Genomic DNA, 23,585 nt, shown 5'->3' with positions numbered 1-23,585 from the left:
AACATTGTGGCCATTACCTAGATGGCTATTTGAAGCCATAAGAATCCAGATTACTTGGTTCAAGTAGGATTAAGGGTTAAACCGGTGAATTTTGGCCGTTCGCTATAACGCTTACGGTGTAACCTTGACGAATAAATTAGACTGCGTAACTACTTGTTAGAATAGCTTTCCTTATTCCAAGATCCCTGATCAGAGAAAGTCTATCTAATTACGGAGTACAAATTTCGAAACAGTTGGAGGAATGAATGATATTTGAGAGAATCAAAAAGTTGGTTCATATTTGTAATCATGTTTAGCTAATAACTAGTTAACTATTAACTAATGACTATAATTTGTAAGCAGCAATAATTTGTCATAATAGATAGTTAAGCAGATGATTGGCCAACCAGACCGACTTGTGCAACATTGACGTACTTTGTACGAGACTATTGCGACGCCCTACGTTTGTCAACCGGCTAGCTTGATTGCAAATCTCATGATGGGAGGCTCTGAACCACGGACGACAGTATCTGGTTCTCTGGGTGTTTTATGAATATAAAGAAGAGCTGTTTTCCTGCAGGACTGCTTTCCTGTCTCATCATCATTCAGCAACATTGAAACGGAAACAGTACAAAACCACTAAATTATCAAGTCCTTCCAAGTTCCTTAACCATACTAAAAACATGGCATCTTCTTCTTTGATCACAAAGGTCAAGTACCTCGACCTCCCAACCCTCAAGTCCCGAATCTTCTACCGCGAAGCTGGCCCTGCCAATGCTCCAGTCCTGCTTCTACTACATGGCTTCCCATCCTCTTCCCACCAGTACCGTAACCTCATTCCTCTCCTCGCAGCAAAATACCGAGTCATTGCACCGGACTTGCCTGGTTTTGGCTTCACCGAAGTAGCAGGTGTCTACAAACACACATTCGACAACCTCGCTCTCACAATACTAGAATTTGTAGATATCCTGTCTATCTCCAAATTCTCCGTATACATCTTTGATTACGGCGCGCCAACGGCTCTGACGCTTGCCCTCAAACGACCAGAAGCTCTCCAAGCTATAATAACACAGAACGGCAACGCCTACGAAGATGGACTAGGAGACTTCTGGCAGCCCTTACGAGAATACTGGGCAAGCGGTGATAAAGATAACGCAAGCACCCGTGCTGCCCTAGCAGCAGCCGTCCTTACTTATGAAGCTACAAAGGGACAATATACACAAGGCACGTTACCCGGAAAGACTATCGCTCCGGAGTCTTATACACTTGACTATGCGTTGCTCCAGCGTCCGGGAAATGACAATGTTCAATTAGATCTGTTTTGGGATTACCAGAACAATGTGAAGAATTACCCTCGTTTTCAGGAATATTTCCGCAAGTCGCAGGTTCCTCTCTTGGCTGTTTGGGGGAAGAATGATCCTATATTCATTGCCCCGGGAGCAGAGGCTTTTAAGCGCGATTTACCAAAGGCGGAGGTGCATCTCTTGGACGCTGGACATTTTGCGGCTGAGACGGAGACAGAGGAGATTAGTGCATTGATATTGGATTTTCTCGCGAGGAATGGAATATGATATGAGTAGTAAAATTGGATGGATAAGGCAAACGCGAACGTTATATCAGGTAGATATCTGATAGGAAGTTTAGGTTTCAAAATTGAAAATGTCTTGGTTTATGAAAAGATGTACTACTGTATTTTTTATAAATTTATTTTCATTCAGGAGTGAAGAACGGAAATACAACCCATATATGCAATCATATTGTCCAACCAACTCTGTCTTCCGGCATCGTGAGCTCAGATAAAGGATTAGACACTGACATGTCCACAGGGTGTGTATTCGTTTATGTATATCAAACTTGTTGTTCCGGAGGAACATGATCGACCTTTTCATTCCTATACCTCAAAAAGACACAGATTAGCACCATTACCCACCACGGACCAAAGCAAGGTCGGCATCAAATGAACTTACTGTTGCGGTTGTTCCTCATGTCCATAATAATAATCATTGCTCTCATACGGCGGCTGCTCAAAGTACTCCGCCGGTTCATACGTCGAATAATTCACCCTCGACTCATCCTTTTCCTGCTGCGCAACGTTGGCTGAGCCCTGATCTAGACTCTGTTTCTCATTAGTATTGGTCGTCCCCTCCGCCTCCGATCCCGGAGTTCCAGCTTCTCCTCCCATTGTCATAGGTGTATTTGGTATGGTCGTATCTTCATTATTGCTCGGATGTGACCATGCCTGTGAGGTGCGACCGCCAAAGAGCGACTCGGAGTAAGAGTATCCGTGATTTCGTAGTCGGACTTGCCGCATGTATGCGTATTGCTCCTGTGATATATGTACGTTTGCTTCTTCCCTTGCGGATGTGCGGCGGTAGTAGCCGCTGAATGTCCATAGGATGGTTACGAATAACGCGGAGACGACCACGACGATGGCGATGATTGCTGAGGCTGAGAGGGCCATGTTGTGAGATTGAAATGAGGTCTCTGTTCCTTTTGATTTTGAGGTGTGGCTGAGGATGATCGTTTATCGTAGATACGAGGCAGTTCGAACGGAGGCTCAAAAATTCGATGCAAGTAATTATAAATCGAACTGGATTGGGTCCGCAATAACTGGATATATGTCCTTCCTTATCCGCGAAGTTTGGTGATAATTCAGGATAGAATGCAATCTATCAAGTTAGGGCTTCATACATCGACTCCAAAGGAGCGCGATAGGTACGTAGCTCAACCATGAAATGCGTGAATGTCTTACAGTGAAAAGAGTGAAAGCAAAGACAAATAGAGACGACCAAAAAAAATGAAAAATAGAAACCACAGAAAAAAAAAAAATGGAAAGACTGCCTGGGTCATCCATTCTCCGAAACTACTACGAGTAAGTACTCGAATCGGCTGCGTGGAACACGACGAAGGATGCGACCACCGGCGGCCAAGCATTATTGCCAGCTTGCCAGTTGGTCGGCTACGAATGCATCATCCGTAAATTAGTGAGGATGTTCATACGGACTCCGGACGCATACCCAGAGTCCAGACCCATAGGGCAGCAAAATAGCACCAATCGAGTCGAGGATACAAGTTTCAAGCGGGAAGGCTGGACGACGGATTGGAAAAGCTTGTCTGCTTCTACTTTCTATTTGTGCCGACGGCTAAGCCTTAATAATGGATCTACTCTTCTCGAGGAAGAATTTCCATACATTTGCTATAATAATTTCTATTGCGATTAAGTAGCAATTTTGAAATACGAAGCATATCGATGATACGTAGGTACATAGTGTCAGTACCGGTACTACGTGGATAGATCAACAACGAATGTGCGTCACAAAAATGGCAAATAACAATAACTCCGATCAATTAAATGGGAACGCCGATTTATGTGAAATTTCTTAATTCCGATCTTCGTTGATGTCTTACATTGTAGAATTACACTTTTTTCACAGATCTGACTCGTATTTTTCCATCTCTTAGTTGAATCACCTGGATCAAACTATGGCCGATGGCTTGCACCTACGTATAAGGAGATTCAAGCGATTTGATGAACATTCCGATAGGGCTTTTTATACTTTCGAAATCATCCTCTGATGGGCTAACAAACTTCACGCCGATCCAATGAACGCAGTAAAGGATCCACATGGTATTGGGGCCCCATTACGAATTAAGCCTAGGTCCCCAGGGAGTTGATGGCTCGATGCGTGCAGTGTACGATTGCTTCGCATTTGTATTCTAGGCAAGTGTGCTTATATAAATCTATGCCTGATGATGCATGGAGCCATGCTGCAAGATTCGAATATCATCTCGATACCTGGGCACAAATCGGTGTATATGAAAGTATTGATGGATTGTTGTACGAAATAGATATTCGCATACATACCTAGGTAGGTGTCTATGTCTATATATATCTCAAGTGCTCTCTCTTATGTAGCCATCGACTATTCTCAATGCCAGTTGACCTAAGTATACTACGTATAACAAACGCTATGCAAAACAGCTCGCTTTTTATGAAACCCAACGCTGATGCGTAATATCAGTCCCACGGACGAAAACACAATCATGGATAGTACCACGTAGTCACAGCAATAATCACATAGACAAGCACACAGAGTCCGCCTTCCATGTAATTGGATTTGCCATCACGCAAGAAGTTGCCAACAACGAGAATAGACAGGACAAGCAAGATCACCATGAAGATCTCAAAGTTCAGGTCCATCTCTTTACCCAATCCCCAACCAACCAGGACAACTAAAGGTGCATTGAGCAGAGCTGTTTGAATGGAAGGTCCAAGACAATGGAAAAGAGCAAAGTTGATTTGGTTGTCCCTGCATTAGAATGATATTAGCAAAAAGAGAAAAGACTAGAAGTAAGCGGGAAAAATGGTGGGGGATAATTACCAAGCTTCATCGATAGCAGTCAAATGTTCAGCCGCCTTTTCGACCAGAGGAACCAGAATCAGACCCATGAAGTTATCCGGCACACCACGCTCAACGATCGCCGGGATTTTTTCGACCAAGAAATACGCGGAAAGGGAGACGCATGTAAGAGAGGCAGTGATGGCTAGAAGGCTCTCGAAAAGGGTGAGCTTTGGTCGGTAGCGTTCTTTGTGGCCATCCTCGTCCTTGCTTTCTTCATTTTCGAGGACTTCGTCGAAGATGCTGTTGTGAGTGCGCAAGTTGTACCATAGGAACCTAATTCAAAGACATTTCGTCGGTCAGTGTGAAGGGTCCTGTGCATTAAGGCCGGAAATGAAAGAAGGAACAACGTACATGAAATAAGCACATAGTAGGATAACGGCAGTAGCTCGGCTGACTTTGTTAGTTGTATCACGAAGCTCCTCGCTCGTCATGGTTCCATCCGTCACCGAGCCCGACAACGTCGCATGGAAAGCACTCGGAATCAAAAGTCCGAATCCAGCAACAAGAAGCAAGCCAGATCCAACTTCACTAACGGCTTCGTGCAATATCTGCTCATTGCGTCTCAGACCGCCGAAGAAAAAGCACAAGCCTAGGCACAGCAATAAATTCGCCAGGATCGAGCCGAGGATAGCCGCCTGAATGACATTGATCAATTCATCGCTGTTATCAGTCTTGATCAGAATCATGAACAAGATGATTTCGACGGCAGATGTTAACGAAGTTTCTAATAACACTCCATAAACCCGCGGCAATTTACGTGCCAGTTCTCCTCCCGCAAAACCCAGCAAGTTGGCCGTCGGTATTATAGCAATATAATTAAGCGCAAAGACCCAGACATCCAGATCCGGACGAGCGAAACCCATCACAATTGCGGCAGGGACAAACGGCCAGAGGATATTGACGATCATGGATATCGTGCAGGTGCTTCGAAAGCAAATGTAGAGGAAATGCCTTATATGGAAACCGTTTCTCCCACTCTCGCCGGTCGATTGGACTCGAAAGATTCCCAAGACTCGCGGTTTCTTTTCCGCATTGTTGGCGATTTCAGCGTCATTTTGGTGTTGTGGGAGGGTGTCATGGGTGACTGTTTGGGTGATTTCGTCGTCGGCTCGACGTTGACGGAGCATAGCCATTTCGTGATTGGCTTTTCCAAATTCCATACAATTGTATCTTCGGTTTCGGTTGACTATGGGCGTTTTCTTTGGATTCGAATTAAATTTCCAAGTTTATATGACTCTACAACACCGCGACAGGTGTCAGAATTTGCGCAACAACTTGCTCGTCAACTGATCGCTTACACGTTTGATATGAGCAACGGAGTCAATCGTAGCGTCGCAGTGGGAATCAAAATGTTCAGCTCCACAGGAAAACACAAGGGACTGAAACGAATAAACACACAGAAAGGAGAAAGACAACAAATTATTGTTCAAGTCAAGTCCATCTTCACCTCCTTGTCAGGATCGAGAAGGGGGGGAAAAAAAAAAAAACAACGAAAGCAAAAGCTCCATAATGCCATGCAAAAAGGAGATTCAGCTTGCCTGCTTCATGTTGTCGTTGTGGAGAACGGGATTTCCTCCTCTTTTTGCCTCACAAGCTCACTTATGTACAATCTGCAGCTTGGCGCCGATGAGTTGTTACTTTTACTTGATAAAACAACGGCGATTTGATAAATCGACAACCATTTTCTTAGTAATCAAGTTAATTAACTAATTAACTAACTAGTTACAGGTTCTATAAGACTTTTTGTTTACTCCGTCGATTTATCAAAATCGCGTCGTTTTATCAGCTCTCTCTTTTTCGAGCTCTCAGCGCTCTTGGCCTGCCTGTAAAAGGGAAGAAATACGGAGTCGCGCTGATTTGGATTGGCTCGCTGGCAAATTGGTGCGGCACTTGGCAAGCTGGGCCGTAGGGAACCCGAGCACACAGGCTCGTCGATGTTGCTTCGCGTTTGCTCAGATTCCAGAACCAAACACAATTAGGTTAAAGCTAAACCTAAGAAGGAGACGGGGATCGATGATCATCGGGATTATCTGCTGAGTGCTAACTTCCGCGTCCGACAATCATCTAAGATGTAAGATTCTTAGATCGCGAATGGGATGTGAAAGATCAATAGCGTGGTTTATATCCCGATTAGTATTCACGAATTACTGCTAGTCGGCCGTCTAGACGCTCGATCGATTGGGTCTCCCATTGATTAAGTTTGTGGATGTCTGTGACCATGTATCTGAGCGCGGCCACCTCACCGAGATCAACAGAGGTGATCCCCGTTTGCACAATTGGAAGAAGTACATAGGTCTATCTTAACTTTTCTAGAGTATGAAGACAGTTCTTTAGAAGTTTAGATCAAGGAAAGTCGAAATTCAAATTGCCATAAGAGATTGTTGATTTGATTTGCACGTCTTCCTTTCATACACACGCGGCTTCACAGTTCTTACTCGGGCTTACTTGGTGCTCTCCGTTTCGCTGTTCTATCAACTGACGCGTATAATCAGAGGTCAGACGATGAAGTTCAACGATAGCCTTTGCCGAAAGATCCTCTTCTATGCTTTTGCTTCCTTAATTCGACTTGCGCGATCCGAAGCTAAAAAGCCTTGTTAGTCGTTACAATTCCCGATCAAACCGAAATTGTACGAGGCGAAAACCACAAAGATGTGAGGTAAAGACAGCGATCGGAGATTGAAACCTTTGAAGGAGTTGCTTTGCTTCATTTCGAGCTCACTGACATTCTGCTATGACCCTTACCCCAATAACAATGCGATTCGTAACCCTAATAACCCTTATCATTGATACCCTAGTGTTGATACAACCCTATAATTATATACCCTAATCAAACCCTAATCCATATTAGGGCAAACTAAATGGCGAGCGCACAGAGTCTTTGAAATATCATGGATCGGTTAGAATCCTACAAAGCAAGTCAAGGGTATTACTACATTGGCGTCGCTCTACAGTACGTATTAGCTATCACATGATGGCACGAAGGAGGTCCTCATGATCTCTGCAACTCTCCATGGTACGTATCACAATTTGCGCTGTAGCGTGCCACATTTGCACATCTGGGGAAAGTGAGTTCGACTCAAATGTCACGTAAGTATCAGACAAGGGTGGCACCTGCCAGCGTAGCAAGGGTATCCCGGATTACCCCAGAAGCAACCAACAAGTCAAAACCGCCGTCGCTGCGTGTTGTACGTACTTTTTTTTATTATTATCTTCCTTGCAGCGATTGATAAAAAAACAGAAGTTAGATACGCGAATCTCAGCCCCGGGCAGGGGTCTGACTGGCTGTCTACTTTGTACCATGTAGATAGTTACTCCAGGGCCTTGAGGAGGTATTCCTGGTGTCCTTCACCGGGTATCTTCGTTCCCCGCTCAATCATTCGAGGATTAGACGGGGTAATAAAGAGGAGACTGAAACAGTTTAGCAAGATCCTTGAAAGATGGGGATTCTGTTGGTTATACCCGGCTTTCGTGATGCGCTGAGTTGGATGTAGTTACTACATATTGGTCGTTTAATCATGAAAGCAGATGCAAGAGATGCCTGACACCGATGCACGGACATTCATCGATAATTCAATTGCCCTTGGGCATCACTATCACAGTACTCCGTAGGCCGTAGTCTGTATGAGGAACTAATAATCGAAGCCGTCCCTGCCGTCTTGGCGGCTGGTAAAGGCTGTCGTCTTCGGTCCGGCCATCGGAAACCATACACACAATCTTTCTAGCGATATGTAGATGCAGGATTCATACAGGGAAAGAGATGCCGAAGTTCCGTTGACAGGGGACAACCAACTACGATACCCAAAAGTTAGAACGCAATCCCATATGTGCATGTCTGAACTTTGATTCAGTCCCTTCTACGCCCTTGATTGTGTGAATGTTGTGGTTGTTTTCGGCAAGCCATCTCGGTATTCCGTGAGTCATTTGGTCAGGCGGATATAGACACAAGTCAGCTTGACTTGATTTCTCTCTACGGAGTACGTGATAAGACTTTCAAGAAGGACCTGTAGAAGCCTACGAGCCTGACTCTGTTCCGTACGCGCTTGTTGAACTAGAGAAACGCACTATGATAAGAATGGATTATGGGGTATGTAGTAAGCATAGAATACGCTCTTGATACTAGTGCATTTTATTTACTAGAGCGGAGTAGACATACGGGGTACTAGTATCACGATTGGCCTAATAACCTGGACATTTATCCACTCACCGAAGTTGATTGCGTGGCTTTGCGATATCGTAAGGCTTTTTTGCAAGAGTGGTCTCCATACTCCAACTTTCGGGAGACGGCACCCGCGCACCAGTATGCCTGGTGACGGGGCTTCACCTTTTCCTCTCTTAATTTAGAACCGGTTATATCGGCTAGGTCAAGCAGTTAAGAGACCAAAAATCATTACGTACTAATGTTCTAATAATCATGGCGGCGCAGACGGTGGACCCTTTTGTACCTAAATATTGTATGTAGAATGTGTACTGTACTCGCTTACTACGTTCAAGACAAGAGGTCCACCGACGAGTCGCCGTGTCTAGCAGCTTGACTAGCTCACATTTTGACTTTGTTTAGCCCAGGACTAAAAGCATTCCACTCACATATGTAGTAGTTACAAGCCAGCCACATATTGAGCGGGGAGAGTGTTTCAGGCATCATGGTCGTATATTTGAAATCATCGTAAACCAACATGGGGAAATAAGAACTCTAAAAGGGAAAAAAGCTTTTCCTTGGTTAAGCTTGCTTGGCACGCGTAAACACCGCGACAGACTTTGCACAAAACCGGGGCTCGGTTTTGGCTTTTGCCATGGCTTGGAAAAGGGGGCTGAAAGAAGCGCTAGAAAAATGCGGAGATGTTCTCAGAAGAAAGGCAACTGACAGCCACGATCGATCGGCGACATATCTAAACTTAATGATTATCTGATCATAGAATTATCTTTTTTTGCTTTTTCCCAAGAGTTGCCACGTGAGAACATTTCCACAGTTTGGATCATCTCTTATGGAGATACGGAGTACAGGTCTTTGCTTTGTCTTGGAAACAGAGTGTACTGGGGTCTCCACAATGCATAGTATTCGGCTCATAAAAGCCAGTCTTCGAGTCTGGAGAATGGAGAAATCAATAAATACGCGAATATAGAGTAATACGAAGTGGTAATACCAAATACCTCTAGTAAGGATTAAACACAAATCATGACGGACTTCATGCCTTGAAGTAGAAAAGCTGATGCTATTAGCTCCAACATTGGCAATCCCTGAATCGCCAACCTTACCTAAGTGAAAATGGAATGGTTAGTTAGTAGTTAGTTACCGGAAAATGGTTTAACTAGGCTAAGTCAAAATTCTTAGTGAAGACCCTTGGCTTATCAGCCCAAACTAGTTTGAGTGGACGTACGCCTTCGGCTGTTGCAAAGCGCCGAGAAAGACAATATTTTTGTTCAAAGTTCATCCGAGCTCGGTCGAAATGCTTACGAATGCTAAATGGAACCAAGCTTTTCCAAGACTAGATTGGCGTTTGTCAAGGTTTCTGAGAAGGTTGGAAGGGGGGGCTAGAAATACCTTAGTAGCCCAAGTTTTTATTTAGTACAACTCCATAATTAACTCGTCACCATATAGTTACTCAGCACGTATTTGATACGGGGTAATATATCATCGCTACCTATTTTCTACTTTTGTCGTAGCGTTACCTCAGCTCGAACCGGTGCAACCTCGAGAAAAGCAGACAGAGCACCATCGTGCATCCAGTTCCATTAGCTTGGGGTTTGACGTGTTGAGATGGGACCCTGTACTTGGAGTGGTCGACCTTGCATGATATACTAAAATCATAAAATAGGTACTAATAATATATATATATATATAACAAGCGCGTGACTGCGATGAGCAGAACAAACTAATCAAGGCGAAACAGGGCTCGGAAAATCCTTACTAACTCGGACAGGCTAGTTGATCACCTGTGTCAAAAGGAACGCATGGAAATCCTGACGTGTATTCCGTCGATTCGAAGTAGCATGTACGAGCTTTGTGACACCCAAAGATCGAACTAGTAATTTAGTATTCTGTACTACCCAAAAGCTGGTTTAGTTTCTTCTGCTAAATCACACTCGCATTAAATGAATGGACAAATCAATGCTCGGGTTTTCATGATTCAAATGTTGGATCCTCAAGCAACCCATTTCGGTTCGGCTCATACCAGACAAGATTGGACTGAATCCAACAAAGCCACCAACCAGTGACGGCGATCAATCTCCGACAAAAAACCGTGGTGAAGAACGTCTTATCCACGTAAGATAGGCGAATATCAGAGGGGGCTGGCTAGTGTTCCTTCGGAAAGTGTGTGAATCTTTGGCTGATTGGTAGGTGAGAAGGATGAATAGTATTCTGACGATTGTTGTTGCAAATTTATGTCACATGTCACTGCAGAAAACCAGGAGTAATTGATTCCAGCTGAGTCAAATCAGAATGCAAAAGGTTTAGGTTCTCCGACTTAGGGCTCAGACAAAGCGAGTCAGGTTGGTACGTAGCAACGCATACGTTTCGACTATGTATTCTTTCTCTCCGATGCTAACTCGGCATGACTCGGTAGACAGTTGCATAGGAGCAGGGCCGAACTGAAGAGGAGTGTGTTGCCGAAAGAAAAGAGTAAAAATACATGGAAACTAACTATATTCTCCTACTAGGGCAATCATATTATGCCACGAGCGACTCGTGGTATGGAGTCACGTCGACCAAGCAGTAATTAGAACCAACCAACATGAGTAGACCTCAAACAAAGGTGTATTAATAAACCGACGCTAGAAATGCCTCCTGTATGCACCGATTGGTCAACTTTGAAAGGAACAGAAATTGCGTCCAATGGTACGTACTAGTATGGACAAAAGTTACAGGAACTTGGGGTTTTGAAACGAATACATGGGTCTCCGCTTGGCCTAGGGTGGGTTTTCATGCCCTAGCTATGGAGTACGGAGTCCTCCAGATGGGGAAGATGGAAAAAGTCGACGGAGTGGCCATGTAACCTAGACATCCATGGATCTAAGGGGGAAAGCTCCCCAAAAAAAAAGTGTACTACGATATATCACACGAGAGAAAACTAATACTATCACGTTGGTCTGGGGTCGCCCCAAGTGTTTATAAATTAGTCCTCATTCCTCCGGGTTTGAGGTCTCGTTTCTTTTTTTCTCTCCGTCGTGTGCTCATCCGCTTCTCTTCCCCATTGCTCCAGTTAAAGCTGTGAGCTTGGAGAGAACCAAGACCACCAGTCAATCTACTTCACACAACACCGCAGCAGCAGCAGAGCGACATCATCATGCCCGGTATTTTCGAAAAAACCAAGGCCAAAGAGGCAAAGACCTCCCAGTCTTTGGTTGGTCGCCAAAATGCCTCCAAGCCCCACGGTCTCGCCGGTATGCTCAAGAACCCCTATGTGGCCTTGACTTGTGTTTTCGTGTCTCTCGGTTGTATGATGTACGGATACGACCAAGGCGTTATGGGTCCCATTCTGGTTATGGAGAACTTCATGAACCACTTCCCCGGTCTCATGAGCTCCAACATTCAGGGATGGCTCGTTTCTGCCCTTGAACTGGGTGCTTGGGCTGGTGCTCTCTTCAACGGTTACTTGTCCGACGCTATCTCCCGTAAGTACAGTATGATGTTTGCTGTGCTCGTCTTCACCCTTGGAACTGGTCTTCAATCCGGCGCTCAGTCACCTGCATACTTCTTCGCCGGTCGTATCATCGGTGGTTTCGGTATTGGTATGTTTTCTATGGTCATTCCATTGTACCAGGCCGAGATCGCCCCTCCCGAACTCCGTGGTTCTTTGGTCTCTCTGCAGCAGCTTTCTATCACCATCGGTACCACCATTGCTTTCTGGCTTGACTTTGGTTTCTCCTACATTGGCAGCACCCACTGCAATCCTGAGGGTATTGCCGACCCATATGACTCCAAGGGAAACTACAACTACGACCAGAACAGCGGCCATACTTGCACCGGTCAGAAGACTGTCTCCTGGCGTGTGCCGTTGGCCTTGCAGTTGATCCCTGCTTGGGTTTGTAAGTGCAACTTGTGCAGCTCTGGATTTTTTTTGAATAGCGAATACTAATGTTTCTTTTTCCACAGTGTTCTTCGGATTGTTCTTCTTCCCCTTCTCTCCTCGTTGGTTGATGTTGAAGCACCGCGAGGATGAAGCCCGTTCCGCCCTCAGCAGACTCCGCCGCCTCGACCCTCAGGACCCTCTTCTCACTGCCGAGTTCTTGGAAATCAAGGCTGCCGTCATGTTCGATGAACAGACCGAAGCTGAGTTGGTTGGCAGCGGTGGTATCCTTGCCCCCTGGAAGGCTCTCTTCGCTCCCAACATGATCAAGCGTGTCTTCTTGGGAAGTGGTATGATGGTTTTCCAGCAGTTCACTGGCATTAACGCCGTGTTGTACTATGCTCCTCAGATCTTCAAGAGTTTCGGTTTCTCTTCCACCACTACTGATCTCCTCGCTACCGGTGTCACTGGTATCTTGCAGATCATCTTCACTCTTCCTTCTGTGTTCTTCTTGGATAAGTTCGGTCGTAAGACTTTCTTGATCATCGGTGCCATTGGTATGTTCATTTGTCACGTCATCGTCGCCTCCGTTGAAGGTGTCTACAAGCCCCAATGGGACAAGAACGAGCATCTTGCCGTCACTCAGGGTTGGGTTGCCATTGTATTTATCTGGCTTTTCGCCGTCAACTTCGCCTACTCCTGGGGTCCCGTCGCATGGGTCCTTGCTCAGGAAATCTTCCCCGCCAGTATGCGTTCTCGCGGTGTTGCCATCGTCGCTTCCACCAACTGGATGTTCAACTTCATCATCGGTCTTACCACCAAGGACATGCTTGACTCCATGCAATACGGTACTTATATCTTCTTCGCTATCTTCTCTCTCGGCGGTGGCTTCTTCATCTGGCAGTTCTTCCCAGAGACCAAGGACAAGACCCTCGAGGAACTCGATGTCTTCTTCGGTGGTGACATGGGCAGCATTGCCAACAAGGACCGTGAGCGTATGCAACGCATCTACGAGGAATTGGGATTGGCTTATGCTACTGAAGTCGCTGACCTCAAGGTCAATGAGAAGGAAGCTCTTGCCGCCCATGAGGAGTAAATTTAGTTTCTTGATTGTGAGATCATTTACATGATCGACGAAGACCGGGAGGAACTTTATTTTATACTGGTACGCTAACTTAGCGAGTGTTAGTTACTTAATCTATAACTATATTCTGAATAATTTGATATCACATTCATTTGTTGTCATTGAACTTCCATCTTCTTCGTAAAATAATACTCATCAAAAACGACTTGGTATAACCTTGTAAATCACTACACTCCGGTTTTCGGTATCGAATGTGACTCAAACCCTTATTGTACGTAGTAAGTTGATGTTCATATTCAGTACTGAACGCGAATGTGAGAATCTACGGATCTACGTCTCTCGCTCTAACCCTAAATCTGACACGTGATATTAAGGTCGATTACCTGAGAAATACGAAACACCAAAGTTTTCTCTTTCTAGTTTAGGAGTCCTATGTTTAATAAACTTCTAGTCAACCCGTTCATCTCCTGCGAATAATGCTACCTGCCATGGATCTCGAGACTGGAAGGGACACCTATCTGGATCCGAGGCGACATGCCGAAAGAACATGCTTTTTTTTTTTTGAATTATACACTGTTACATGGGCAGTTCTGTTGGGCAAATTAATTGAGATTCGTTGATTGCAACAATGGGATTGTTTGAATTGCATTGTTGCTGACCCAACAATCTCACCTTTGTTTCCCTTCTGGTGAGGAGATGTCGAAGCGATCACACCAAGGAAACTGTTCATGATTACACTCCGGAATACAATTTGAGGAACATAGCATATATTCTAAAGCCATGGATGGTAAATATGACAATAAATGGAAGCAAATCCTGCCCTGCCATGAACATGTATATGCGGATTCACTACTACATATTACACCAATCCAGCGTCGAAAACGGGCCAGCACTCGGTTTTTTTCTGTCTTCAGGATCCCTTTTTCTATCGAATACATTGAATACGCTCAGAGCATTTCATACACGGGGAGAGACCAAAGATGAGTTCTGACCAATGGGCTTCAGGACCCCCTCTGGGCCTCCTGCCACACGAGTTATTGGATAAAATCGTCCAGGGGGTAAGTGATATAGATTCTTGATCGGAACAACCATAACTTCATAGAGTACTAACGGGCCTTCTCAGTTGTTTCCAGGCGATGTCGTGTCACTCGCAAAGACTAGCAGGTTGATGCACCAACGAATGATCCCCTTTCTGTATACACAGGTGATTATAACTAAACAAACCTGGCCGTTGGAGAACCTTCGCAATGTCCCTCCCTTGGAGGAGCTCGAAAGAACATATTTTCAGGAAGACGGTTCGAGGGAAAGGGTATCGATATTGAATTTTGCGATGAGTTTGACCATCTTCCCTAAACGCTGGAGTTTCTCACGATGCTCTTTATCCAATATATCTGAAGGGTCTCCTCCACCTTCGATACAACATGCTACTACCCTTGAAGCTGTGTCTTTTGCAGCGAGGCAGATCTTTTCTCAGGTCCAAAAGGGGTCACTTCGTCATTTTGGGTACGTATTCCCATCATTTAACTCGGTGTATACAAATCGATTGATTGATACTTCTTTTTTAAACAGATGGACGATAGGCTACTGCATGCCAGAAGAACTTCTCGGACCACTGGGCTATATCACTATTAGTCACACAAACCTTAGATCCCTGTCCCTGGTGGTGGACGGCTCCTGCCCTAACAACGGTCTTTACGGACTCGCTCACCTCAAAAATCTCCAGGTATTCTCGTGGCGTGGAGTCGTTACTAAACGAAATTTCAAGCTCCTTCGGATAGTTCTCGAGCATAACGCCAAACATCTGAACGTCCTCGAAGTGGAGATTGTGCGCCGCCGCGGGGCATCACGACATCCGACAGAAATCGAATTGGACTTGATTTGGCTTGGGTTATGCGTTCCATCAAATCATCACATTGCCAAGGTTGAAGGGGCACACTTGGTTAAGAATCGATTCTGGCTCAAGTCACTCCGCACCTTGTCCCTGCGCAATGCTTCGCTTGCTGCTTGGACGGCCTGCGACACGTTGACGTTTGATCCCGGAAACTTGTTCAAATTGAAGCTGGAACTTTGCGTGAAGACGCTCCAGTTCTTCGACACATGGGACAGCAGAAACCACGGTCTCATTCTTCGATCTTTCCACTCGATCATTGACGAGAGGTGGAGAACACGTACGGTATTTCCTCTGGAACGTTTGATAGTCAAATACGGCAGCAGGATAGAAGAGTTTTTCGTTACTTTCACGGATCAATTTACGGTCGACATACCTTTTCATCGCCTCAGGCCGTATTTGAGGCGAATGGTTCTCAGCTTTTTCAAAAAGAGACACGGAATCCGAGGTGAGGCCAACCTCCCCGATGCGTATTCCATTCTCTCGATTCTCGAGGTTTTATCTGGCTTAGAAGGAGTGGCTTTTATGAGGTCTCCGTATAGTGTGGTAAGTCGATGTGGGAGAGAATCTGGCTGATAAAGTCCATGCTCATCCCAGCTCACCCCTAACCCCCCTTTTTTTTTTGGTGTTGTCGACTGTCGACATACGCAGGCTAACACTAGATTAACAAGCGCAAATATCTTCGAGGTGCGACACCCTATCCACAACTCAAAGTCATTCATTTCAGAATGCCGAGGGATAAAATGACCGGTATAAGCCCAATGGTGGACTATAATTGTCCAACAAAGGCCATCATCGACTCGATAAAACAGTTTGAGCGATACGACACTGGAAACGACACAGCCGTGATACTATCCGAGCTGGTGGATTTCGCCGCCTGGGCATTCGATTGCACTACTTTCCCTAGCCTGGAAGCCATAGCAATGGGGGATTTCGCTCATCCCGAGGCATGTTTTGTGCTTCGTCGCAGGACTGACTTGCCGCGGTACAGTCAAGAAGGGTATTTGGGGCCCCTAATGCGGGCCTACGTTGAGTATAGAAGAAATGACTCCACCCCCATGATACCTTTTGACATTGTGCGGCCCCTAGACCTGCGTCCGTGGAAAGGCCTGGAGGAATGCCGCCAGATGATTCTGGTGAATTCGTCTGGTGATCCATGGAATGGGTTTTGAGAGGGAGGGATTGGTGGAGGAGCAATGTCCGCTGGGAAATTTCACACGGTTCGGACTAGATAATGAAAATCACTTTAACATACATTTTTGAGGAACCAGGAGGCGGACTTGCATCTTTGTAAGTACTACAGTCCTACCTTGGATGAGATAATGAAGCGATAAGCGTACTTAGATCGTGAATTTCTTCCATCAACTATATCATTGATATACCTAGGTAATTGTTGGCATTGCATACATACAGTAAGTCTAACATCCTTGGTACGTAGTAGGCAACTAGTTATACCCAGCTACGACATCCTCCGAACGACAGGTTCCTAAGTTCTTATAAATACATTTAATGCAATGCTAACTCCCGGTGGAAATGGTTATGTGGGCCACTTTTAGGCACATTTGAAACATGACTGTGACGGCCATGTGGTCCTGATACCGACGCAGACATAGGACGACTATTGAACGGCCAAGGAGAGTCTGGAGAAACACGATCTCCTGCTTCAATCGCTGGTTCGGGGATGATAAAGGAGAGGCGGGAGATTAGCAGAGAAACTTTCTGCAATTGTGAAGCTTGTAGTAGAGTTTCTTTTTCTACAGTACAACAACATACGCCTTAAGACATAGAAGATCGAGTAAAAATTGAGTTGAGTTCTCGTATGTACAGGTGTACAGAGTATAGAATAAATAAATCATTTCTTTCGAATAATCCTATAACCAATATATAGTATTTATTCTTCCAGGCCAAAGGCACATTTTTAGAAGAACAAAAAAAATAACTTGATGTATCCAAAAGCCAAATCAATAGCGCAACCCAGCAAACTACCTATTCAGGCAGCAAGACAGAAATACTACCCCGCTTCACACAAAGAACCAGTGGCGTACTTTTCCATGCTACCTATCGGGGCTCTTCGGAGTTTTCGTCAGGTACATTTTTCTTTTCCATTGGGTTTTGATTTCCAAATTCCAACTAGTGATCGAGACTGGGATCCGAATTATCTACGTATCTATCACGTTTTCATGCATGCAGGCCAGGGCAGGGGGTCCCTGGACGATAATGGAATAAGCGAATCAACTATTGATTTAAAGGACCGCATAGCTCTCTGTCTTGGGCTGTTTTTCTTTCTATATTTCGATTTTCTGTAAACTTATAATCGAGTGAGGTTCTATCGTCCAGACATCATACACTGTCGCTGGTCAATATATACTGGAAGGAAATGCCGAGGTTCGTATGGCCCCATCACTAATCATTTTCATCTCGTTGTTATATTTACTAATCAGACAATATTCCAGAAGGAAGAAGGCTGAATAGAGCTAGAACATCATCTATACCATTCATCAGACTGTGATATATACTCCCTCGCAATTGTAGGGCTACGAGAACAATGTCTCGAGACGATAAGACGGGAAACCCGCCTTTGGCGGGGTTAAAAGGTCAGGCCCGGTGATAATCACGTAATCAGATATCGTGAGAGTAAATCGGAGCTAAAAGATCATAATATATGATTTAGTCCTCGAACTCGCAGGCATCGCAATGGCGCCATTCACGGGCATGGTCCTCGCCGACCTAGGCTGCGACGTAGTCCGCATCGACCCTCCAGCCAAAACGACCACGCCGACCAAAAACAACAACACAACTCCACAAAAACAAAAACGATGGATAGATTCCCTATGTCGGCACAAGAGTTCCATCATCGTCGATTTTGAGTTTGCAGCGTCGCGGCAAGCGTTCCTGAGACTGCTTGATGCCGCCGATGTACTCATTGATTCCTATCGAGCCGGCCTGTTCGAGCGTATGATTGGCATGAGTGCCGAGGAGCTGTGTCGACGATATCCAAGACTGATTTATGCGCGTGTTACGGGCTATTCGCGCTACGATAAGAGATATGCTAATGCATTGGGCCATGAGAATAATTTCGTGGCGGTGTCGGGGGCATTGCCTGCTCTGCAGCATGCGTCGCCACCAAGCAGTACCACTGCTACTCCTTCTTCTAATGAAGATAGTACGATATTAAGACCGACGGTCAACTATCTAGCCGACTTTGGCGGCGGAAGCATGGCATGCGTAGTCGGCATCCTTGCAGCCGTCATCCACCGCAATGCATCTGGAAAGGGCCAGATCGTCGACGCAAGCGTTCAGCAGGGTACTCGGTATCTAGCCACATTTCCGCTTCAACGACGCAACGGCCAACCGGACAACGAGCCATCACTTACCGGGGTGAACGATGCGCCGTGGTCGGATGCGTACAGAACGGCTGACGGGAAGTATATGATGGTGTCCAGTATCGAGGACGCGCTATATGAGCGGTTGATACGTGGATTAGGCCTCGACCCTGCAATGGTGCCGGATCGAACTGACCGCCGGAACTGGCCAGGAATCAGGAAGGTGCTGGCGGCTAGATTTGGGTCGCAATCGCAAGGCCATTGGAGGAGCGTGTTTGATCGATTGCAGGCGTGCGTTAGTCCCGTGTTGGATGTGGATGATGATGAGGAGGAGGAGGAGGAGGAGCAGGCTGGCGTTGGCGTTGGGCAACCATTGGTGCATTTGAGTCGTACGCCGTCCTTGCCCGCAGAGCCAATGTACTCGGGGCCGAAGTCGAAGGTGCCGGAACTGGTACCGGGGGCAGGGGACGAAGACGTTATCCATCGCTGGCTCGGGGTGGATGATATCCGTGCGGGTGATGGCGGCTGTATGCGGATTGTGCCAAAGTCCAAATTGTGAAATACCTACGCCGTCTACTCCGAGTAACTACTCTGTACTCTGTAGTAGTACTACGAGCAGGGTTTCAACCGTCAAGCCCATCTCCATCTGGGGACGGACGGCACAGATGGGTCCGCGCGGGAGGACCCGAAACGCATCTTTTAAAGTCCACACAAAAACGGATCGACACCCTTCCGACGTGGAGCGCCAACATCGATAGGCACGAACCACTCACAAAGTCTATCCTACATAGCGCGTATCTACCCGAACTACGGAGGACTAACTGGTGTGCGCCACACTCCATGCCTGCATAGGTAGCGCATGGTAACTAGTGACCATCTGAACCATGATTCAGACGGCAACAATCATCGGCAGTTGCGGGCTCAGTACCGTACCTCCCGAAGCGCTCCGCTGCCTCCGCTTCTGCAGAATCTGCAATAGATGCGTCGGCTATGAGCGAGTCCCACATGAGGTATATTAAGGCATGATAAGATATAGTTAATAATACCCTCCTAGGGGCCGGTCTTTGGTGCAACGATAGCTCGAGCGGTGACGGCGGAGAGGGAGTGGTTCGTTCTATGACTCAGGACCTTATGACCCCAGTTCGATGGTGTCGAGTCATGAGTATGTACGGTCGCCAGGTAGTTACTCTGTAGTCAATGACTGATTCCATGATTGGAGCAACCGGGTAATAGTCTATAATCGTAGGCTCAAGTCTTCTGTAACGATACTCTGTGGAAGTCAAAGCGCAGCCAATGGGTAACCCTCACTCCCTAGGGTTAGGGCTCGAACGGGGGAAAGTATTGGCATCGGTCCGTGATTGGCTGGAAGTGTGCGTGCTGTGTCCGTGTCCTGTGCTGTCCCCAGATGTCATGACATACGTACGTACTCTGTATCAGACATGCGATTGACATGTCAATCGTAGCGATGATAGCCAAGTTAACTATTAGACTGACGTAGCATATTTTTGAGTCGGCCACTGAGACTTTGCTACCAGATAGTTAGTACCAGTTTGTATGGTGGTAGCGCCGTCTAGTTGACGAACTGTGCATAACCAAGTGTGACTCTGACCCAGCGCAGTGGTACGGTACGTAGTTACAGCTGGACGTTGGATGGGGCCAGCCAGAGGAGGGCGTGGAGTGGGCCGAAGGAGCTCCAATTTTGGGCAGCCACTCTATTCCACTCATAACTAGTAAGTTAATAGTTATATGGACTGATGATAATTTCTCTTGTCTTCCTTCTTCTTTCTTTCTTTCGGTTGATTCTCTAAGGTTACAGTCGGCTAGCAATAAATGGCTCTGATATGACCTAACTCATTAACGTTAAGTTCAGTTAGTTAACTACCTCAGTTAACTTAACTAGTTAGTTAACGTTATTAGTTAAGTTAGTTGGGGTGATTGTCTGACTAAGAGAGAACGCTTGTTGGTCGAGACTGCTCCGTTCAGAGGAAACAAACTCCGACCCAGCCCGCTGGAACTGAGACACCAGCAAAACCGTTGACCAGTCATATTTTTTTAGTCTTTTCTCTTTCCTCTGGCTGCAAAGACAGTCAAGCCATTATTTTCAATTCGAAATCAAAGAATCACACCGGATTATATATGCTCGACCCCTCGACCACCACCGGTACATCGAATCGCTCGGATCCGCGGTGAATAATTAATTGTCCGCGGAGGTTGGGAGGTTTTCTCGGTAGCTTTCCGGGGAATTTTGGGCAGTAACCCCGCGACCTGTACAACGACAACCTCAATTCGAATTGAATGAGGAACGAAGCATGAGCGGCACCGGCACGCTGGAGATTGATGTGAGTTTTACAATTCGACTGAAAAAGTGTTCATTTTAATTCAATCGGGAGAGATTCCGTTCGTTTATGGTTTATGGTTTATGATTTATGATTTATGATCGTTGAGTTGAGGTATTGCCTGCATGCTGACTGAGCCCGATCAGAGCGGGGAGCTGTACGACGCCGATACGATATTGAGTACTGAAGCAGAGACTCGTAGGTCTATAATAACGTTAGGAGAAGAGGAAGAAGAAGAAAAAAAAAAAAAACTGACCTCACCAGGCTACAGCCCCTCGTCGCTACAAAGCTACAACTTCGAAAATGGCCGCCGCTACCACGCCTACCGCGACGGCGTCTACATGATGCCCAACGACGAAAAGGAGCAGGAACGTCTCGACCTCGCGCACCACATCTTCAAAATGCTTCTCCGCGGCCATTTGCATCGCACCCGACTGCCGCATCCACCTCGTCACGTCCTCGATTTCGGTACGGGGACAGGGTCGTGGGCTATCGATTTCGCCGATCTACACCCCGATAGCCATGTGGTGGGCATTGACCTGTCGCCGATTCAGCCAAGTAATACACCGCCTAATTGTCGATTTTTTGTCGACGATATCGAGTCACCGTGGACGTTTGATTCGAAATTCGATTTTATACATGCCCGAGCGATGTCCGGGTCGATTAGGGATTGGGATACGTTGTTGCAACAGGCGCTGGAGAATCTGAATGAAGATGGGGTTATTGAGTTGCAGGAATACGAGGCGGCGTACAAGTCGGACGATGGGACGTTGGAGAGGACGGAGGCGATTCGCACGTGGCAGCGGCAGTTGAATGAGGCGAGTGAGAGGTATGTTTGCCTTGATTAGCCCTGTTATGATAGTTATGATATCAGTAGTGTTGACAGGAATAGGGTCGGCCAACCCATGAACTCCGTCGAAACGCTAAAAGCCCGACTGGAGAAATGCGGCTTCGTCGATGTACGCGATGATGCGTACAAGGTACGTACACCACCCGACTCCCCCTTTTCATTTCCTAATGTGCATTGAACTGACATGGAATAGCTCCCCGTCGGCCCCTGGCCCAAAGACCGCCGCCTCAAAGAGATAGGTTATATGATGCTCTTCCACTGCTTCGAAGCACTAGAGGCATTTACACTAGCTCCCTTCACGCGCGTCCTCGGCTGGTCCAGCGACGAAATGCGTCAATTGATGGAGGGAGTCAAGGCCGAATTGGCCACTGCGCAGAATCATTTGTATGTGGTTATCCATTTTGTGTATGGACGGAAGCCGGCGAAACCTTCACCATGATGATATTCTTTTGTTTTCTTTGAAACGTTTTATTTTAGCAAGTTTGGGTTGGATGTGAGTATATTTATGGCGGATGCACGAACTTTTTGTCCCCCCCTCCCCCCTCTTTTTGATATCACATAGCATTTGGAGGATTGTCCTTTGATTTGATTTATTTAGCAGTATTGGGAGGTTGTCTGATTATTTTCTTTTTCTTTTTATTTTTTTTCGGGGTTTATTGAAAAGCGATTTGTTCTGTTGTTGTTAAATATGCAAATGATTCGCCTACTGAGCAACTACTACGAAAGGGGATATTCATTCATCCATTCCAGATTCGTATAGATAGAATTCCGGTGTCGGACCATTTAACTGGGTAGACTACCGTAACTACCAGTAGAGTTACTAGAGCACATCGTCGAGGATCCACAATCTGGGTCCTTGAGGGTTCCTATTTAGGGCAGATACGTACGCTATACGCTGCTTGCGAATGCAAGCAGATCGATCGCAGGAATCAGGGCCATATTTCGTTGATTTTTGCTGCTGTCCCTCCAAATTAGAGCATGACACGTGTTTTGATTTGCATATCAAAAGTTCTTGACAAAGTCATGGAAAAGTCATTTAGTCTAATGTAGTTGGCGCATGTACGTACTACAAAAACTATAACTATATATACAGAGCATGTAAATCTTTAAAAGGGAGAAGGTTAGGTTTTTGTTCTCTTCAATCTGAAGAGGGTTGCACCCGACGAGAGTCACTGAGGTCGATTTTTCCATTTTTGAGGGTTTGACTTGTGTGACCAGCGAATATTTGGATTGATCGTTCATGTTCCTGGAATATTTAGGTATGGATTTTGGGGGTTCATCATTTGTCAAATATCATAATCAGACATATTGACTGGTTCAATAAGTTACTTGATGATGTTAATATATGGAGCATACACAGCTAGAAAATCATCTAACTAAACCTAGGTATAACGGCCACCAGCTCACTGAGCGCTTAATTATCACTGCAAGACACTACCAACAGCCTTATTCAGCTCTTGATATTATGTACTACAATAGCAAAGTTGGAGGGGGGTGAATTTTTTTTTTTTTTTTTTTTTTTGATATCGTAGAGCCCCCCACTCGAAAAGTAGGGTTACGATTTGATATGCCCTAAAAGCATGATCATATTACGACATCCATGATATAAGTTGACAGTAGCCCCGGAGAATGGGATGGCTTTCATAGAATACCAACTAAGCGTTATTATACTTGCTATTTATAGATTTTAATTCCTCTAAAGTAAGTATATCAATA

General features: G+C 45.8%; 7 protein-coding genes across 7 annotated transcripts; 5 read left to right on the top strand and 2 right to left on the bottom strand.

The window, feature by feature from the left end:
- Nucleotides 1-662: 662 nt before the first annotated feature.
- EYB26_009072 (uncharacterized protein) lies at nt 663-1,550 on the top strand (the record flags this gene model as incomplete). Its single annotated transcript, XM_054268323.1, has 1 exon — nt 663-1,550. One exon carries the CDS (start codon nt 663-665, stop codon nt 1,548-1,550), a length of 888 nt encoding a protein of 295 aa, XP_054124298.1.
- A 277-nt stretch (nt 1,551-1,827) lies between these two features.
- Nucleotides 1,828-2,440, bottom strand: EYB26_009071 (uncharacterized protein; the record flags this gene model as incomplete). Its single annotated transcript, XM_054268322.1, has 2 exons — nt 1,828-1,870; nt 1,947-2,440. 2 exons carry the CDS (start codon nt 2,438-2,440, stop codon nt 1,828-1,830), a joined length of 537 nt encoding a protein of 178 aa, XP_054124297.1.
- A 1,581-nt stretch (nt 2,441-4,021) lies between these two features.
- Nucleotides 4,022-5,515, bottom strand: EYB26_009070 (uncharacterized protein; the record flags this gene model as incomplete). The annotated part of the gene is made up of 3 exons (XM_054268321.1): nt 4,022-4,289; nt 4,362-4,655; nt 4,734-5,515. The coding sequence occupies 3 exons, from the start codon at nt 5,513-5,515 to the stop codon at nt 4,022-4,024; spliced, it is 1,344 nt and encodes a 447-aa protein (XP_054124296.1).
- Nucleotides 5,516-11,665: 6,150 nt separating this feature from the next.
- Nucleotides 11,666-13,484, top strand: EYB26_009069 (uncharacterized protein; the record flags this gene model as incomplete). The annotated part of the gene is made up of 2 exons (XM_054268320.1): nt 11,666-12,407; nt 12,475-13,484. 2 exons carry the CDS (start codon nt 11,666-11,668, stop codon nt 13,482-13,484), a joined length of 1,752 nt encoding a protein of 583 aa, XP_054124295.1.
- Nucleotides 13,485-14,452: 968 nt separating this feature from the next.
- On the top strand, nt 14,453-16,532 carry EYB26_009068 (uncharacterized protein; the record flags this gene model as incomplete). Its single annotated transcript, XM_054268319.1, has 4 exons — nt 14,453-14,530; nt 14,596-14,975; nt 15,042-15,906; nt 16,032-16,532. 4 exons carry the CDS (start codon nt 14,453-14,455, stop codon nt 16,530-16,532), a joined length of 1,824 nt encoding a protein of 607 aa, XP_054124294.1.
- Nucleotides 16,533-17,905: 1,373 nt separating this feature from the next.
- Nucleotides 17,906-19,242, top strand: EYB26_009067 (uncharacterized protein; the record flags this gene model as incomplete). Its single annotated transcript, XM_054268318.1, has 2 exons — nt 17,906-17,954; nt 18,032-19,242. 2 exons carry the CDS (start codon nt 17,906-17,908, stop codon nt 19,240-19,242), a joined length of 1,260 nt encoding a protein of 419 aa, XP_054124293.1.
- Nucleotides 19,243-20,992: 1,750 nt separating this feature from the next.
- Nucleotides 20,993-22,308, top strand: EYB26_009066 (uncharacterized protein; the record flags this gene model as incomplete). The annotated part of the gene is made up of 5 exons (XM_054268317.1): nt 20,993-21,022; nt 21,166-21,217; nt 21,284-21,848; nt 21,912-21,999; nt 22,063-22,308. The coding sequence occupies 5 exons, from the start codon at nt 20,993-20,995 to the stop codon at nt 22,306-22,308; spliced, it is 981 nt and encodes a 326-aa protein (XP_054124292.1).
- Between the last annotated feature and the right edge of the window lie 1,277 nt (nt 22,309-23,585).

Source organism: Talaromyces marneffei, chromosome 7 (assembly GCF_009556855.1).
Source record: "Talaromyces marneffei chromosome 7, complete sequence".
NCBI lineage: Eukaryota > Fungi > Ascomycota > Eurotiomycetes > Eurotiales > Trichocomaceae > Talaromyces > Talaromyces marneffei.
The sequence above is the reverse complement of the archived record's forward strand: the minus strand, read 5'-3'. Positions and strand labels throughout refer to the sequence as shown.